The 18,368-nt window shown below is 38.2% G+C and overlaps 1 protein-coding gene across 1 annotated transcript in view; it reads left to right on the top strand.

The window, feature by feature from the left end:
* LOC306847544 (RNA-binding motif, single-stranded-interacting protein 3-like) overlaps positions 1-18,368 on the top strand; it is a gene marked incomplete at its 5' end in the record, with an annotated part of 59,383 nt that overhangs the window by 4,793 nt on the left and 36,222 nt on the right. The window contains one exon of the mRNA XM_079381534.1: positions 17,398-17,552. Within this exon, the coding sequence (XP_079237660.1) occupies positions 17,398-17,552 (155 nt within the window). The remainder of the gene's footprint in view (positions 1-17,397; positions 17,553-18,368) is intronic.

Here is an 18,368-nt window from a genome sequence, read left to right as displayed (position 1 = left end):
GGTAGTCAGATGGGACAGTACACTTCACCTGGGGCTCAGGACTTTCTACTAGAGTGGAACAGACTGTCAGGGGGGCAGGGTTCGTAGGGATCCTCTGTACTGACTGCAGGCAGGACTGGGAACAGAACTCGCTCCAGCGAGTGACTTCGCATGGATCCCATCTGACTACTGGAGAATGGAGATTGAGCCATGGGCGTCCCAGGATGATATCCACCGTGGGCCCCTCCAGTACCAGGAAGGTGATGGACTCCTCGTGTAGACAGCCGACCCTGAGTGTCACGGGAGGAGAGCGATACCTCACTCTACCACGCCCCAGCGGCTTTCCCTGGATGGTCTCGACTCGGAGCTCCTGGGGTTGCCGCCTCCGGGGGAGATTGAGGTGGGTTAGTAGGGCTTGGGAAATGAAGTTCCCCGAGGAGCCCGAGTCGACCAGGGCGGAGACTGTATGAGAGGAGTCTGGGGTGAGGAGTTGTACTGGCATCAGCGATAATGAAGAAATATCTGGTTCAATTTGAAGGGTACTCACCGCGGGGCGTGGAGGTCGAACGGGGCATTCCCGGATGAAGTGTCCTGGTTTCGCACAGTAGAGGCATAGGTTGGCCGCGAGGCGGCGCGCACGTTCCGTGCGGGAGAGGCGGGCGGTGTCTACGAGCATGGGTTCTGGTACTGGGGAGCTGGCAGTGGGTGAAGCTGACGGGGAGGCGGATTCATCCTCGAGGCAGGCGGTGAGGCGTTGAGAGATGCGAGAGGCGCGTTGCATGAAGGTTTCTAGTCCAACACTGTCATCGTAGATGGCCATCTGGGCGCGCAGGCGGGGATTCAAGCCGAGGCGGTAGGCACTCAGTAAAGCTGCTTCGTTCCAGCCGCTTGTGGCCGCTAGAGTGCGAAACTCCAAGGTGTAGTCATCCACGGACGCCTCTCCTTGGCGCAGGCGAAGAAGACGATCCTGCACAGAGATGCGTCCCGCGGCGACTCCGAAGACCTCCTTGAAGTGGCTGGTGAACGCTTCGTGGGAGTTGATGATGGTGCTCTGCGCGTCCCAGATCGCCTGCGCCCATAGCAACGCCTTGCCGGACAGGAGGGAGGTAAGAAAAGCCACCTTCGATCTCTCGGTGGTGAACTTACGGGGTTGTGCCGCGATATACAGGGATACTTGCAGCAGGAATCCGCCACACCCCGCCGCATCACCCGCGTACTTGGACGGAACGGCCACGGGACTCTCAGAGGCAGGTGGTGGGACAGGTGGCGGAAGAAGGGAGGCCCGGAGAGTATTGACCAACTCCTCCAGCGTGTCGACGGCCGTGGGTGGCCGGGACTCCATGACACGCGTTGCTGTACTTGGTCCGGTCTTCTGTCACGAACAGACTAGGAGACACGGAGGAGTAAAGTCAATACAGGGTTTTATTAGGATAGGTGCAAGGGTGAGTGCTGAGCGGAGGAGCGGGGACAGGATCCAGGAAGGGAAGTCGGCGGTGCGCACTGCCGCGGGGAGGACCAGGACAAGGAAGTTCCAGGGGCGGTGGAGAACAGGAGCGGTGGAGACCAGGAGCGGTGGAGACTTGGAGCGGGGGTTATCGGGAGGTCTGCAGGTAAGTAAGACAAGGTTAGAAGTCAGGCTAGGTTCGGGTAGTGAACGGTAGACCGGACGAGGAAGGAGTGCTTGTGGTGAGTGGATATAGTGCTGTTCATTAGCCGGTGACAGGTGCGGGGAATCAGTACTCAGGTGATTGGGATCTGGCTAATGAAGGTGCAGGTGACTGTGATTCTCTGACAATCAGTGTCAATGTTTCAAAATTTGATTTTGAAATGAATTCAGTTTCAGCTGTAAATCAGCTCTACAGAAGAAAATAGTGTCATTGTTCAACTCAGTTTAGTTTAATGTTCAGTGACAGTGTCAGTATTGCATGAAATTCAATTCATACTGTAAATCAGACAATTGTATCATCATTCAGCTCAATGTAATGTTGATTCAGTTAATTCAATAAATCTGAGTTGTAAAACAATTATGAATCTCATTCAACTTTAAACCAGCTTTAAAGATAAGTTTTACTATTTAAATAGTTTCATTATGTTATGGTAGAATTTTTTTTTTTTTTTTTTATCGACATTCATATTCAAAGTTATTTTATTTTAAAGGAATGTTCAAGTTCAAGTTTATTTGTATAGCGCTTTTTACGATACAAATCGTTGCAAAGCAGCTCTACAGGAAATTAAGTTTCCACAATATATTTATATGTTTCAGAACCTTAATATATTTAACTTATGGCAAAATTTGGTAATTCTGTATGTTGTCTGAGCGTTGGCATCCTCTGAGGGGTTGGCATTATCTTTTCTCAGGTGTTCGGTCATCTCAGATCATTTAAGGGTTGGATCCAGACTGAAGCTTCTGTCATTCCTAGTTACCACGGGATGTTAATCAACAGAGAAACAAATAGAGACATAATTAGCGTAGCTGCTGTTCCATATAAGCAAAAATGTTTTGTTCAACCCAAGCTAAAGAATAATAATAATGTACATTTGATCAGATATAACTGCAGTACAAGATTATAAGATGCATTATGTGAATGCTTGGCTAAAGAGATGTGTCTAGATTTAAACAGAGAGAGTGTGTCTGAACCCCGAACGTTATCAGGAAGGCTATTCCAGAGTTTGGGAGGCAAATGTGAAAAAGCTCTACCTCCTTTAGTGGACTTTGCTATCCTAGGTACTACCAAAAGTCCAGAGTTTTGCGACCTTAGAGACCGGGTTGGATTGTAGCGTGGTAGAAGACGAGTTAGGTACGGGCTAAACCATTTAGGGCCTTATAGGCAAGTAATAATATTTTGTAAATGACACGGAACTGAATAGGTAGCCAGTGCAGAGACTGTAAAATTGGAGTAATATGATAATATTTTCTTGACCTGGTAAGAACTCTAGCCTCTGCATTTTGGACTATCTGTAGCTTGTTTATTGAAGATGCAGGACAACCAGCTAGCAGTGCATTACAATAGTCCAGTCTAGAGGTCATGAATGCATGAACTAGCTTTTCTGCATCAGAAACAGGTAGCATGTTTCGAAGCTTGGCAATGTTTCTAAGATGGAAGAATGCTGTTTTTGTAACATGGGAAATATGATTGTCAAAGGAAAAGTTGATGGCTAATATAACACCCAGATTTTTTACTTTAGAGGACGTAACAGTGCATCCGTCTAGTTGCAAATTGTAATCCAAGAGATTCTGTGTACTGTTTTTTGGTCCAATAAGTAATATCTCTGTCTTATCTGAATTTAATAGGAGGAAATTATTGGTCATCCAATCTTTTACATTTTTTACACAATCTATTAGCTGAGATAGTTGAGAAGTTTCATCTGGTTTTGTTGAGATATATAGTTGAGTATCATCAGCATAACAATGAAAACTAATCCCGTATTTTCTAATAATATTACCAAGAGGCAACATGTATATTGAAAATAGCAGAGGACCTAGGACAGATCCTTGTGATACTCCATACTTTACTGGTGATAACTGAGATGACTCCCCATTTAAATGAACAAAGTGGTAAGTTTATTTAGCTCTTCCTGTCCTATAGTTGTAAAGCACTGCAGTTTTTCTTTGGGTGCGATGAATGAAGCTGAAATACTAGACGCAGTAGAATCTACATTTGATATTGTATTTCTGATATTATCGATTTTATCAGTAAAGAAATTCATAAAGTCATTACTATTAAACTGTGGGGGAATATTTAGATCGGGTGGCGTGTGTTTATTTGTTAATCTAGCCACTGTGCTAAATAAGAACCTTGGATTGTTTTGGTTATTATCTATGAGTTTGCGGATATGCTCTGCCCTGGCAGATTTTAGAGCCTGTCTATAGCTGGACATACTGTTTTTACACGCAATTATAAAAACTTCTAAGTTAGTTTTTCTCCATTTGTGCTCAAGTTTCGAGTTTCTTTCTTGAGAGAATGGGTATTACTGTTGTACCATGGCACAGTACATTTTTCTCTAACCTTATTCAATTTGAGGGGGGCAACAGCTTCTAATGTATTAGAGAAGATAGTGCCCATGTTGCTAGTCATTTCGTCTAGTTCATGTGTATTTATGGGTACACAGAGCAGTTGAGATAAATCAGGCAGGTTATTTGTGAATCTGTCTTTGGTGACTGGAACAATAGTTCTGCCCGAACGATAACGCGGAGCCATATAACTAATATCAGTAATACGCAGCATGCACGCATACAAGAAAATGATCAGTAACATCATCACTTTGAGGTACGATATCTATATCGGTAAGATGTTAAAATCCATATCTTTATCTTACACTGAAATTTAATGCAGGTTACTGACTTTAAGTGTAGTTTCATGTAGACTTCAATGCTTGAGGAATCTTCTGATTTTGAGGTCAGTTTATTAATTCAATTTTTTTTTTTACTTCATTGTGTTTGTGTGTGTGTGTCATCAGTGTGATTTACAGTGTTATGCATCTCTCTCTCTCTCTCTCTCTCTCTCTCTCGTATAGCAAGACAGTGTCAGGATCACTAGAGCGTCACACATTTATTTAGCTCTCTAAATGTGGACATTGCAGAGACTTCTACTGTTTTTATACACAGCTAGTTCAAAACACTGTAACCTAACCCTAACAGAAAAAAAACTATAGTGTTTTACAAAACAGGATGATCCCAAAAGGGTTCATAAATATATTAATTTATTTATAAATATTTACTTTTTTGTTCTACTCTTTTTACAAATGAGGATGACCATAAAAGGTTTATAAAATTTATAAATGTATTTGTAAATATAATTTTATTTACTTAGTGTTTTACATTTGAGGACATCCCCAAAAGGAGGTTTTATAAAATGTATAAATGTATTTATAATTTTATATATATATTTACTTTTTATACTGTTTTACAAATGAGCACATCCAAAAAAGTAGGTTTTGTAAAATATTTATTTATAAATAAATATATATATATACACTGAACAAAATTATAAACGCAACACTTTTGTTTTTGCCCCCATTTTTCATGAGCTGAACTCAAAGATTTAAGACTTTTTCTATGTACACAAAAGGCCTATTTCTCTCAAATATTGTTCACAAATCTGTCTAAATCTGTGTTAGTGAGCACTTCTCCTTTGCTGAGATAATCCATCCACCTCACAGGTGTGGCATATCAAGATGCAGATTAGACAGCATGATTATTGCACAGGTGTGCCTTAGGCTGGCCACAATAAAAGACCACTCTAAAATGTGCAGTTTTATCACACAGCACAATGCCACAGATGTCGCAAGTTTTGAGGGAGCGTGAAATTGGCATGCTGACTGCAGGAATGTCCACCAGAGCTGTTGCCCGTGAATTGAATGTTCATTTCTCTACCATAAGCCGTCTCCAAAGGCGTTTCAGAGAATTTGGCAGTACATCCAACCGGCCTCACAACCGCAGACCACGTGTAACCACACTAGCCCAGGACCTCCACATCCAGCATCTTCACCTCCAAGATCGTCTGAGACCAGCCACCCGGACAGCTGCTGCAACAATCGGTTAGCATAACTAAATAATTTCTGCACAAACTGTCAGAAACCATCACAGGGAAGCTCATCTGCATGCTCGTCGTCCTCATTGGGGTCTCGACCGGACTGCAGTTCGTCATCGTAACTGACTTGAGTGGGCAAATGCTCACATTCGATAGCGTCTGGCACTTTGGAGAGGTGTTCTCTTCAAGGATGAATCCCGGTTTTCACTGTACAGGGCAGATGGCAGACAGTGTGTATGGCGTCGTGTGGGTGAGCGGTTTGCTGATGTCAACGTTGTGGATCGAGTGGCCCATTGTGGCGGTGGGGTTATGGTATGGGCAGGCGTATGTTATGGACAACGAACACAGGTGAATTTTATTGATGGCATTTTGAATGCACAGAGGTACCGTGACTAGATCCTGGGGCCCATTGTTGTGCCATTCATCCACGACCATCACCTCATGTTGCAGCATGATAATGCACGGCCCCATGACGCAAGGATCTGTACAGAATTCCTGGAAGCTGATCAGCATCTTGATATGCCACACCTGTGAGGTGGATGGATGATCTCGGCAAAGGAGAAGTGCTCACTAACACAGATTTAGACAGATTTGTGAACAATATTTGAGAGAAATAGGCCTTTTGTGTACATAGAAAAAGTCTTAGATCTTCGAGTTCAGCTCATGAAAAATGGGGGCAAAAACAAAAGTGTTGCGTTTATAATTTTGTTCAGTATATATACTGTATATATATATATGTATATAACTTTTTTTTACTGTTTTTACAAATGTGGATGTCCCCAAAAGATATATCATAATATAAAATATAAGTAAATATTGCAATTCAATTATAAATATATTTTGTGCTGCTTACATTTGAAAAGGTCCCCAAAAGGAGGCTTTCTAATATATCTAAATATGTTTATAAATATTTATTTACATTTTATACTGTTTTTACAAATGAGGACGTCCCTAAATGGAGGTTTTGTCAGGTTTACCTCATTTTACTGTACAAATTTGTACCCAAAATATGGTTCAGTAAGCACACTCACACACACACACACACACTCACCCTCCACACACACAAAGATATTCAGAGCATGAAGACGGATGCAGAGAGAGAGAGAGAGAGAGAGAGAGAGAGAGAGTGAGTGAGTGTGTGCGTGCATGTTTATGAGGACACAAATGTGTATAATGACATGGGTATGACAGAGGTATTACAATATGAAGGTGGTTTATGAGGACACTGCCTATGTCCCCGTAATTCAAAAGGCTTAAAATACATACTAAATGGTGTTTTTTTGAAAATCTAAAAATGCACAAAGTCTCCTGTGAGGGCTGAGTTTAGGTGTAGGGTTGGTTTAGGGCAATAGCACACACAGTTTGTTCAGTATAAAAACCATTAAGCCTAAGGGATGTCCCCACTTTTCACAAAAACAAACATGTGCGTGCATGTGTGTGTGTGAGTTTTTGCTGAAGACGTCTTAATGATGTGCATATGAAATACTGCACATCTGTGTGCTGTTAAACACGGCCTATAAACACAGCAGATGTTACGAGATGACGTTTGTCTGCTGAACAAGGGAAAGTCACATGATCTTTTCTCCACACAAGTACCATGGTCTTACTATAGTACTTTGATAAATACCATAGTAATTAATGACTGACATGTTCATATAGTAAGGTTATCGCATGATATCATGTGCAGGAGTCTGTAAATCTTACAAGCTCTCTGATTCTTCTTCTTTATTCTGTTTGTGTGTTTATGATTATTATAAATTCATCCGGCGTCTCTGAACATTCAGTCAAACACAGAAACTGTGGCACCGAACACTGACCTTTAATATCTGATCAATCGAGGACAGCGCTGCGAACATTAGCTGTGATTTCCCATGATTCTTCTCTGAGACCAAACTCAAATCACACAATATCACATATGTGACATAAATATGAAATCTGAGCTTGGTCAGTGATCTCTGACAGCATTTACACACACACACACACACACACACACACACACACTTCTTTTATTTTTATATAAACCTTTTTATATACACTACTGTTCAGAAGGTTGGGGTTGGTAATATTTTTATTACTTTTTTGATCAATTTAATGCATCTTTGCTGAATAAAATTATTAATATCGTTACAAAAAAAAAAAATATTACTGACTCCAAACTTTTACTACATAAAATCACAGTAACAGAGATTAGATTAAAAGTGCTGTACAATAAGGAGACATTTACTGTCCTTCTGAAGTCATGTATTAATGTCCTGATAGAGCGAGGCGACGTCGGTCATTGTGTCTGGCTGAAATATTCCTGCAATAAAACAGCCTAGTAAAAGGTGGCATCAGTTATTAAGTCATTATATATGTATATACTAATGAGGACACACAGGACGACCTTCATCCTCAGCCAATCAGATCATGTCTCAGGAAGTTACAGTCACAGTCCAGACAAACAGGACAAAAACAAGCCACTAAATATAGTTTCACATCCCTTCTGACAGAACGGATGAGATCCAGTGTTATTTTAGTATGGTTTATATATACGTATATTTTATACGTTTATAAATGTGTTTTATTAATATTTTGAATTGGCTTTTATTTTTATATTTTCACTTTTCATTTTCTTTTTTTATATTAATTGTATGTGCTTTTGCTATTTTTATTAGTTCTTTTTTGAAATATTTATACTTTTTTACTTTTTACTTTTAGTTTTCATTTAGTAATTTTAGGGCTTCAACTTATTTCAGTTAGTTGCAAAAAATATTATATTAATTTATATTAAATATAAATATTTGATAAAAACCTACTGTAAACCAAATTGATATTAGAAATGTTGCCACATTTCTAATTGCCATTTGGGTTCAGTTTTTCATCCAATATTTATATTAATAAAAAAATATTTTTTTAAATAGTGTTTTATTTTGATTTACCTTTTCAATCAACAATTTTAGTGCTTCAACTTAAACTTGTTTCAGTTGTTTGCAATAAAATCTTATATTTATTTATATTATTATTGATATAACATTTAAATGAGATGAAAAACTTACTAAATAGATATTAGAAATATTGCCAATTTGTTTGTTTTTTTGTTTTGTTTTTCCATTTAGTATTTGTATTTTATTTTAGCTTAATTTCTATTTCTTTTATAACAACACTGATGAGATCCATTGAAAAGAGAAGGAAACTAAAGAGAAACTCCAGAATCATTCACAAAGACACACATAGAGTATTATTTTGTGTGTGTGTGTGTGTGTGTGTGTGTGTGTGTGTGGCCGTGTTAAATGATCTCCGGTTACTCTTGTGTATCTTGGCTATATATTTGTAGAGTTCCAGTAAGAGCTCGTCCAGTTTGTGTGGTTTTCTATCAGAATAGGTTCATCTGCGAGCTGTGGATCAAACATTTATAACACACACACACACACACACACACATACAGCTGTGGCTCTGATTACTATGATAACAGCAGGAACACTAACAGATGTGCACATTCACCATTCATGAGAGAGAGTGACGTCACATCTGAACAGATTTAATAAAGGACTCGTAATCATGAAAATGTGTCATGGGCCCTTTCCACATTTCCAGGATCCTCAAATATGATTTTTGCCTTCTCATTTGCTCCAATAGCGCAAGAAAAATCCACAATGGCATTGCCATGAATTTCCAAAAGAGGAAAACAATATACAGAGATTGATTACAGTCATCAGACGAGAGAAAAACATCAAATTTAGTAATTCCTTTTGCAGCTGTATTAGAAAAAAAACCTCCTGGTTAACTAGTGTTTATGGAAGCGTGGAAACATCACCATATTCATGAAAAACAGGTTTGAGGTGAAAGCAGAGAATGTGAGAAACAAAGCATCTTTGTGGAAATATAAAAATAAGACATTTGCATGACTGGAACATGTACAGTATATATATACACACTACTGTTCAAAAGATTGGGGTCAGTAAATTAATACTTTTATTCCTCAGGGATGCATTAAATTGATCAAAAATTACAGTAAAGCATTTATAATGTAGCAAAAGATTTCCATTACAAATAAATGCTTGAACTTTCTGTTCATCTGTGAATCATGAAAAAAAAAATGTATCACAGTTTACTCAAACATTTTGGGCAGCACAACAGTTTTCAACATTGATAATCAGAAATGTTTGTTGAGTAAATCAGTATATTAGAATGATTTCTGAAGATCATGTGACACTGAAGACTGGAGTAATGATGCTGAAAATACAGCTGCGCATCACAGAAATAAATTACAATTTAACAGATATTCACATGAAAAACATCTATTTTAAATTATAATGATATTTCACAATATTACTGATTTTACTGTATTTTTGATTAAATAAATGCAGCCTTGGTGAGCAGGTTCTGACCCCAAAATTGAGCAGTGGTGTATGAATTTAGCTTGTTTAATTTAATTGTTTAATTTCAATCACATTGTATTTTATCTCAACATTGTTTCAAATCTTTTGCAAATTTGCTTCAAAAATCACCTTTAAAAATACTATCAAATTACATTTCTGTTGATGATAAACTAATCATAATAATATATGACCGCGAAAACATTTCTCCAGATATAAAAACATTTCAGATTGATTGATTGGAAGATTGTTGTGTTTCTGTCTGAAATGAGCCATCATTTTTTGTAGTCCAGAGGCAGTTAATGATGATATAGAGCGTGTGTGTGTGTGTGTGTTCGCTGCTGTTGCCTTGACCTGCACAGATTGAGGAGAGACCTCTGCAGTGAAGATGCAGAGAAACCAATCGAATCTCCCGTGTGTGTGTGTGTGTGTGTGTGTGTGTGTGTGTGTGTGTGTGTGTGTATGTGTGTGATGAGCTCAGAGCTCAAATGAATGTGTCAACATGTATAGATTCAGTCAAAGATCTTTCCATATTCAGAGTTGGTCATAAATGATAATGAGTGTCGTCTATCTCTCATATGCATTCACTGTGTGTTTAGCTGCAGTTTGTAGACAAAGTGAGCTAAATCTGATCAAATCTCCCTTTGGGGACATTTGAGGACTTGAGATATATACTCGCAATTCATTTTTTTTCTGTTTCCTTCACAGAATAAAAAGTAAAAGTTAATTATCACTTATTTAACAATTTGGACTTTTTCCTCAGGATTGTAGGGCCCTGTGAAATCCATCGTTTTCCCAAATTCCTTTTCTTTTTTCTTTTTTTTTCACTTTAGTTTTTCTGGATTACATGTTTTTTATTTTTTTAATCTGTTTTCATTTTTATTGACTCTTAATAATGGTTAAATTAAATGTTGTTAATCAAAAAGCATGTCTAATTAATTAAAATCACGAAACTCATGAATCATGAAACAATTTAACAGCGAAAAGTGTGACAAAAAAAAACATTTTTAGGGCCCTATGAAAGGCATTTTATTTTTTCCCTCAAATTCTGTTTTATTATTACCACTGTGTTTTTAGTTTTCATTTTTATGTATTCCATTTCAATGGTTTCATTAAATTTTAATAATCAATCATATCTCTAATTAATTGTTTTCATAAAAACAGCTTTATTAATTATTATGGTTTCATTTATTTATTTAGTATTTTTTTTTTACAATATACAGTTGTGTGTATTTAAACATTTTCTGGAAGATAAATGCAGGCATATTTTTTATTAAAATTAAAATTAAACAAACCCTTTCGTTTTTTGGCAAAAATTAGAAGAAAAATTGTGATTATTCCTTGTTTTAATATTATTATTATTATTAGCAGTAGTGCTGTAATTGCATTGAGTAATATATTTCTGTCACAATTTCTTCAAGTTAGACTGACCTTTTATTTTGATGGGTTACTGTGAAGAACTGTGTGTATGCGACAGAAATAATTTTGTACAGTATACAAGGTCATCTGCTGATTTTGTTCCTCTCAGTGGATCAGAGCAGATGCGTTTTAATGCATCCTACTTATTATTATTTTTTTTAATAGAAGTTCACCTGAAGTTCATTTGCAGCTGAGTTGCATCAATAATCATTTGGGAATCACATTGTGACTCTTTGAATCAAAATTTAATTGAATCGTGAGGTTCTGACGGAGTTCGACTGGTTTGTGAGCTCTGAATGTCTGTCAGTTAAAGATAAATATCTCTTTATTTCAGTCTCTGGAAACAGACACACCAGCAGAAGCAGAAATGACACTGAAGCATCTTCACAACAGCAGATGTTCATGTTCTGATGGTCAGATTGTGTTTAGACTGGTTTCTTTATCAGGTGTTGATGCAGCTTTAATATTTCAGATTTGATGTGTCTTCAGCTCTGTGTTCTGCATCTGTGACATGAGTTATGAATTAAATATTTAGTATTTTATTTGTACAGGATTTAATCATGAGCTGGGGTTTAATGCTGAGCTGTAGTTGAGAAAGTAACACGACTGATGGAGTTTAAACATGAAAACACAAATACTGGTGTGTGTGTGTGTGTGTGTGTCATAAATCATAAAAGACTTTTCAAGAATGCAGCCAATTAAACATGAACTTTGAACAAGGACGGACACACACACACACACACACACACACACTTTCTCTCTCTCGTCTGTCCTAATTTGTGATGTTGAGTGCTCTGGGTGACGTTGTCATTGTTTGAGTCTGTGTTTGTAATGAGGGCAGATGAAGGATGTGTGTTCAGAGTCTCTGTGACTCTTTATTTGCCAGATGCAATTAACGTTGTGTTATTCACCTTCTTCGCTTTTTACGATACAAATTGTTGCAAAGCAGCTCTACAGGAAATTAAGTTTCCACAATATATTTATATGTTTCAGAACCTTAATATATTTAACTTATGGCAAAATTTGGTAATTCTGTATGTTGTCTGAGCGTTGGCATCCTCTGAGGTCCTCTGAGGGGTTGGCATCATCTTTTCTCAGGTGTTCGGTCATCTCAGATCATTTAAGGGTTGGATCCAGACTGAAGCTTCTGTAATTCCTAGTTACCATGGGATGTTAATCAACAGAGAAACAAATAGAGACATAATTAGCGTAGCTGCTGTTCCATCTAAGCAAAAATGATTTGTTCAACCCAAGCTAAAGAATAATAATAATGTACATTTGATCAGATATAACTGCAGTACAAGATTATAAGATGCATTATGTGAATGCTTGGCTAAAGAGATGTGTCTTTAATCTAGATTTAAACAGAGAGAGTGTGTCTGAACCCCGAATGTTATCAGGAAGGCTATTCCAGAGTTTGGGAGCCAAATGTGAAAAAGCTCTACCTCCTTTAGTGGACTTTGCTATCCTAGGTACTACCAAAAGTCCAGAGTTTTGTGACCTTAGGGAGCGGGTTGGATTGTAGCGTGGTAGAAGACGAGTTAGGTACGCAGGAGCTAAACCATTTAGGGCCTTATAGGCAAGCAATAGTATTTTGTAAATGATACAGAACTTAATAGGTAGCCAGCGCAGAGACTGTAAAATTGGGGTAATATGATAATATTTTCTTGACCTGGTAAGAACTCTAGCCGCTGCATTTTGGACTATCTGTAGCTTGTTTATTGAAGATGCAGGACAACCAGCTAGCAGTGCATTACAATAGTCCAGTCTAGAGGTCATGAATGCATGAACTAGCTTTTCTGCATCAGAAACAGGTAGCATGTTTCGAAGCTTGGCAATGTTTCTAAGATGGAAGAATGCTGTTTTTGTAACATGGGAAATATGATTTTCAAAGGACAAGTTGCTGTCTAATATAACACCCAGATTGTTGACTTTAGAGGACGTAACAGTGCATCCGTCTAGTTGCAAATTATAATCCACGAGATTCTGTGTACTGTTTTTTGGTCCAATAAGTAATATCTCTGTCTTATCTGAATTAAGTAGGAGGAAATTATTGGTCATCCAATCTTTTACATTTTTTACACAATCTATTAGCTTAGATAGTTTAGAAGTTTCATCTGGTCTTGTTGAGATATATAGTTGAGTATCATCAGCATAACAATGAAAACTTATCCCGTGTTTTCTAATAATATTACCAAGGGGTAACATGTATATTGAAAATAGCAGAGGACCTAGGACAGATCCTTGTGGTACTCCATACTTTACTGGTGATAATTGTGATGACTCCCCATTTAAATGAACAAAGTGGTAGCGATCGGACAGGTAGGATCTAAACCATCTTAAAGCCTGTCCTTGAATACCAGTATAGTTTTGTAATCGATCTATGAGTATATCATGGTCTATAGTGTCAAACGCAGCACTAAGATCAAGTAATACTAGCAATGAGGTGCAGCCTTGGTCTGAAGCAAGTAGTAAGTCATTCGTAATTTTAACAAGTGCAGTTTCTGTACTATGGTGAGGCCTGAAACCTGACTGAAATTCTTCATAGAGATAATTTTTTTGCAAAAAGGAGCATAATTGAGTAGACACAACTTTTTCTAAAATTTTAGACATAAACGGAAGATTTGAAATGGGTCTGTAATTTGCCAGTTCATTTGAATCTAGTTGTGGTTTCGTAATAAGAGGCTTAATAACCGCCACCTTGAATGGTTTTGGGACGTGACCTAAATATAACATTGCCTTACCATCTACGCCACTGAAACTGATGTTGAACTAACTTCTTTTTTTATTGTTGACTAACCCAATCACACGTTAGTGGGCAGAGTTCGTGTAAATAGCCTTTGCCAACAAGATGGGCTATTTGCACTTAGTGTAAATAGACACTCCGATAATAATAACATGCTGAAGTGTTGTGAAAAACATGAAGACTGATTTTTTTATAGGCTTTATAGATAGATAAGTTTACAGTGACTCTTTAAGGACCAGCACCATGTCCTCTTGTACCACTGTTTGAAGAATTTATCTTCCAGAATCTGGCAGTAAGTTTTAGGAGCTCATTTTTAATCAATCCTGCAAGACAGACTTTTCAGGATAGGAGATGAACTAAAATGAGCTCCTAAATCCAGTGAAAACTATCACTCTTTCAGTCATTATCTGGCTGCATTTCTGTGCATATGTGCAGGTTACATTTAGCACATTGTTCTCTCCATGTTTGCGTTGTTTGCATGTAATCAGACGGTCAGCATAAGCTTGTGGAGCAGATCAGAAGTCTGACTGTGACATTCCTGCTGCTCGTTCTTCTTTCATAGGGTCTGAGCTTCACTCCTCTCCTCTCCTGACAGACTGAGACACATGAGCGTCTCACAGAAGGACGTTTATCATCTGTCTTAATCCCTCAGCATGTGGGTTTAGGTGTGTGTTCTGCGTCTGTTTCAGTGTGTGGAGAGTAAAGTGTGCGGTTTGATCCTTTCTGCCTCGTAGTGTAAAACTCCTGACTTTTAAAACAAAGCTAATCACAGGGGTGGGACGTTCACATTCCTGCAGACAGACAGCGGCCAAGAGAGAGCAAAGGATCGTGAGAGAGGGACAGAGACACAGGAATAAAGTGAAGAAGTCTATTTCTGTCTTTCAGTAACTCATGATGCAGTTATAAAGATGTCTGATTCACTGCTGTCTGATCCAGAAGCTTCACAGTTTAACATGCAAATTATTGTCATACTGTTGCCCAGAACCCTGCTGCACCAGTGCTGCTTTAGTGTTATATCAGCTATTTTAGTATCACTGAGAATTTGTATATTATTGTTTAATGTTTGTTTAAAGTTTGAGTAATTCTTATGTGTTTTTTGACATTTTTATTGTTGTTTCTTTACAAATATTTCAATAGTTTCTGCTTATTTATTGTATTTTTTTATTTATTTTAGTACATTAAGTTAAACTAGATGAAAGTGTGTGTGTGTGTGTGTGTGTGTGTGTGTGTGTGTGTGTGTGTGTGTGTGTGTGTGTGTGTGTGTGTGTGTGTGTGTGTAATTTTTTTAGATGTTGTCATTTTATATTAGGTTGTGTTTTATATAATTTGAATAATTTATTTTAATTAAATTTTTATTTCAGTGTAAATTAATTTATTTCTGCTTATTTCTTAATTGTAGTGTCTTAATTTAAATGTATTTCAGTTATTTACCAAGGCAATAGTTGTATATATTTTTATAAAAATTTTACATAAATATATAATTTGTTTTCAGATTTACTTTAATTATCAAAAGTGTTTTTTAAAAATATTTGTTTTAGTTATTAGTAATAACCCTGTGTTGCACAAAGTAAGATGAACGGCTTTGGACATATAATTACAAAAGTCTGCTAAATTAATAAATGTAAAGGTAAATGAATATAAAATGGCATGTGAACTGGAGCTGTTTTATTTTTATGTATTTATTTTTTTATTTATTTTTATTTATTTTAATGTCATACACTAATCAGTCTGCGCAGCGCCACTTTAAATCACACACACTTAAACCCCTTTCACACAGAGATTCCGGAAAATACACGGGTAATGTGTTCTGGCAATTGTTCCCGGATCGTTAGATTTTGGTTCATTCACACTGCCAGTGATTTTCCGGAATCTGTGCGTGCGTTCACACCAAGCGGCAACCTCCCGCTCCCTCTAGTGAAACCAACACGGAAGTGATTAAAACTGCAATTCATCGACTAGCCGCTGGAGGCTGGCTCCAAAAGGGAGTCAATCACATTGACTCTCCATGTTAAAATGCCCAACTTTACAGTAGAAAAAAACATGTTTACAGCCTGGTACAAATATTTATTTTGGTCTATATAGCTAATTTTGCCCTTCGTGACAACTGTGAGGGGGGTGAATTTTTTTATAACTCATCCATTTAAATTATATTAAGCCTTAAACTTCTGCATAATTAAGGGCGTGGCCACTTGAGTGACAGGTTGATTGACGTTGCTGTCTCTATCTGCTGTCTGTTAGCCGTCACGTTACCTCAGCCGCTGAACTTGGCATCTCTGCCGTGTTTCTGCTTTTGTTTTATACAGTCTATGGCTTTTTTCGTTATTATTTCTTAAAATTATCTAATAAAATGGCTTGTTGTGCGGTTAATTGTACTAACAGACCGTCCAAGTCTAGGCTCCATTTTTTCCGGTGAGTGATATTGTAATGTAATTTTATTTATTAATTTATTTATTCTTTATAATTTTATTTAAAACTTAACTACACTCCAGAATCCGACAGACTGTGATTGGCTGTAACGTTAGGCCTGTAATTAACGTTACTGGTTAAGCGTTTTCCTCCAATAGAAAACTGTTAGGCTATAATACAAACTCTGTGGCTTAAAGAATTAAAACCGATTAAAACTGTTTTTAAAAGACGAAACTCAGTGAGAACATGATTAATAAGCATACTATATACAGACAACCAGGCACCTCAGTTCCGCCCACGTCCCGCCTCATTGCCCATTTTGGATCATCCGGGAGTGACGCGCGGTGACGCGTTGCCAAGATGGCGGTGGTCGGCTCCGCCCACTTTAGGCTTCAAAAACGCTCTTCAGAAACCTACGAGTGACGTCACGGACACTACGTCCATTTTTTTTTTACAGTCTATGGTTCACACACAACCAGTAAAGATCCCGTAAAGACACGTGACATTTCATGTGACGTGTATAATGTGCCGTGCACCATTTCACTAAACTAGCGAACGAAAGAAAAAAAAAAAACTAAACTGGCGAACGATTTCAGCTTCAGCGCGAATAGTGAGGAGCTCTGATCGCTGCTTCATTCCAGTTTACACATTTTTCGTTGTGTGAACTTTGATCTGCCTTCAAAACACCCGGTAAAAGAGTTGCATGATAACCCGCGTCATCAGCCTTTACGCCATTGATCCGGCATTGTTCACACAGCGCTCGTTCCGGGACTGAACCCGGCAATGTTACTAGGTCCTCAACCCGAGATTGATCCCGGAATCAATCCCGGGACATGGTTGCGCTCACACAGAAGACACTCCGGCAATTTTCCGGCAATTTTCCGGGACCAACGTGCAGTGTGAAAGGGGCTTTACTTTCTTCAGAACCTTCAGGTTAACCACGCCCCTCTCTTTCTTACAGCCATATACCCCGCCCCCTCATCCAATGGCCCCGCCCAGTCCAGGAAGCAGCAGCTGTAGTCAGAGTGCAGTGGAGCAGCTCAGCAAAACCAACCTGTACATACGAGGACTTCCACCTGGAACCACAGACCAGGACCTCATCAAACTCTGCCAGCCGTGAGTACACACGCACGCACGCACGCACACACACACACAAACACACACACACACACACACACAGGTTTTTGTGGTTTATGGGGACTCTCCATAGGCGTAATGGTTTTTATACTGAACAAACTGTGTGTGCTATTGCCCTACACCAACCCTACACCTAAACTTAGCCCTCACAGGAGACTTTGTGCATTTTTAGATTTTCAAAAAAATACCATTTAGTATGTTTTTTTAAGCCTTTTGAATTACGGGGACATAGGCAGTGTCCTCATAAACCACCTTCATATTGTAATACCTCTGTCATACCCATGTCATTATACAAATTTGTGTCCTCATAAACCACATAAACATGCGCACACACACACACACACACACAAACAAACGCACGCACTCACACTCTGAAGGTGAAGGGAAAGCCCTCTGCATTGCCAAAATGTGCAGTATACAATGGAAGCCCGTTTCAGTCACGGAATAAAAAAGATAATAACTTTTTTTTTTTATCTCTTATTCTTTTAAACAGAATTGAGAGAGATAAACTCAGAAATCTGACTTTCTCACAATTCATAGTTTACATCTTGTAAACTCTTAGTTTATATCTCGCAATACAGGTTTTTTCCCACAATTCTGAGTGTCCATCTCGCAATTCTGACTTTTCTTTCTTGCAATTATGGGTTTACATCGTGCCAGTCTGAAATTGTATCGCAATTCTTTATTTTTTATAAATTCTGAGTTTACATCTCACAATTCTGAATGTATTCTTCCAATTATGAGTTTGTCATGCAATTCTGATTTTTTTCTTAGAAAAACAATTCTAAAATGTAA

Source organism: Barbus barbus (assembly GCF_936440315.1).
Source record: "Barbus barbus genome assembly, chromosome: 27".
Taxonomy (NCBI): Eukaryota; Metazoa; Chordata; class Actinopteri; order Cypriniformes; family Cyprinidae; genus Barbus; species Barbus barbus.
Note: the sequence above shows the minus strand (reverse complement) of the source record. Positions and strands in the feature narration are given on the sequence as shown.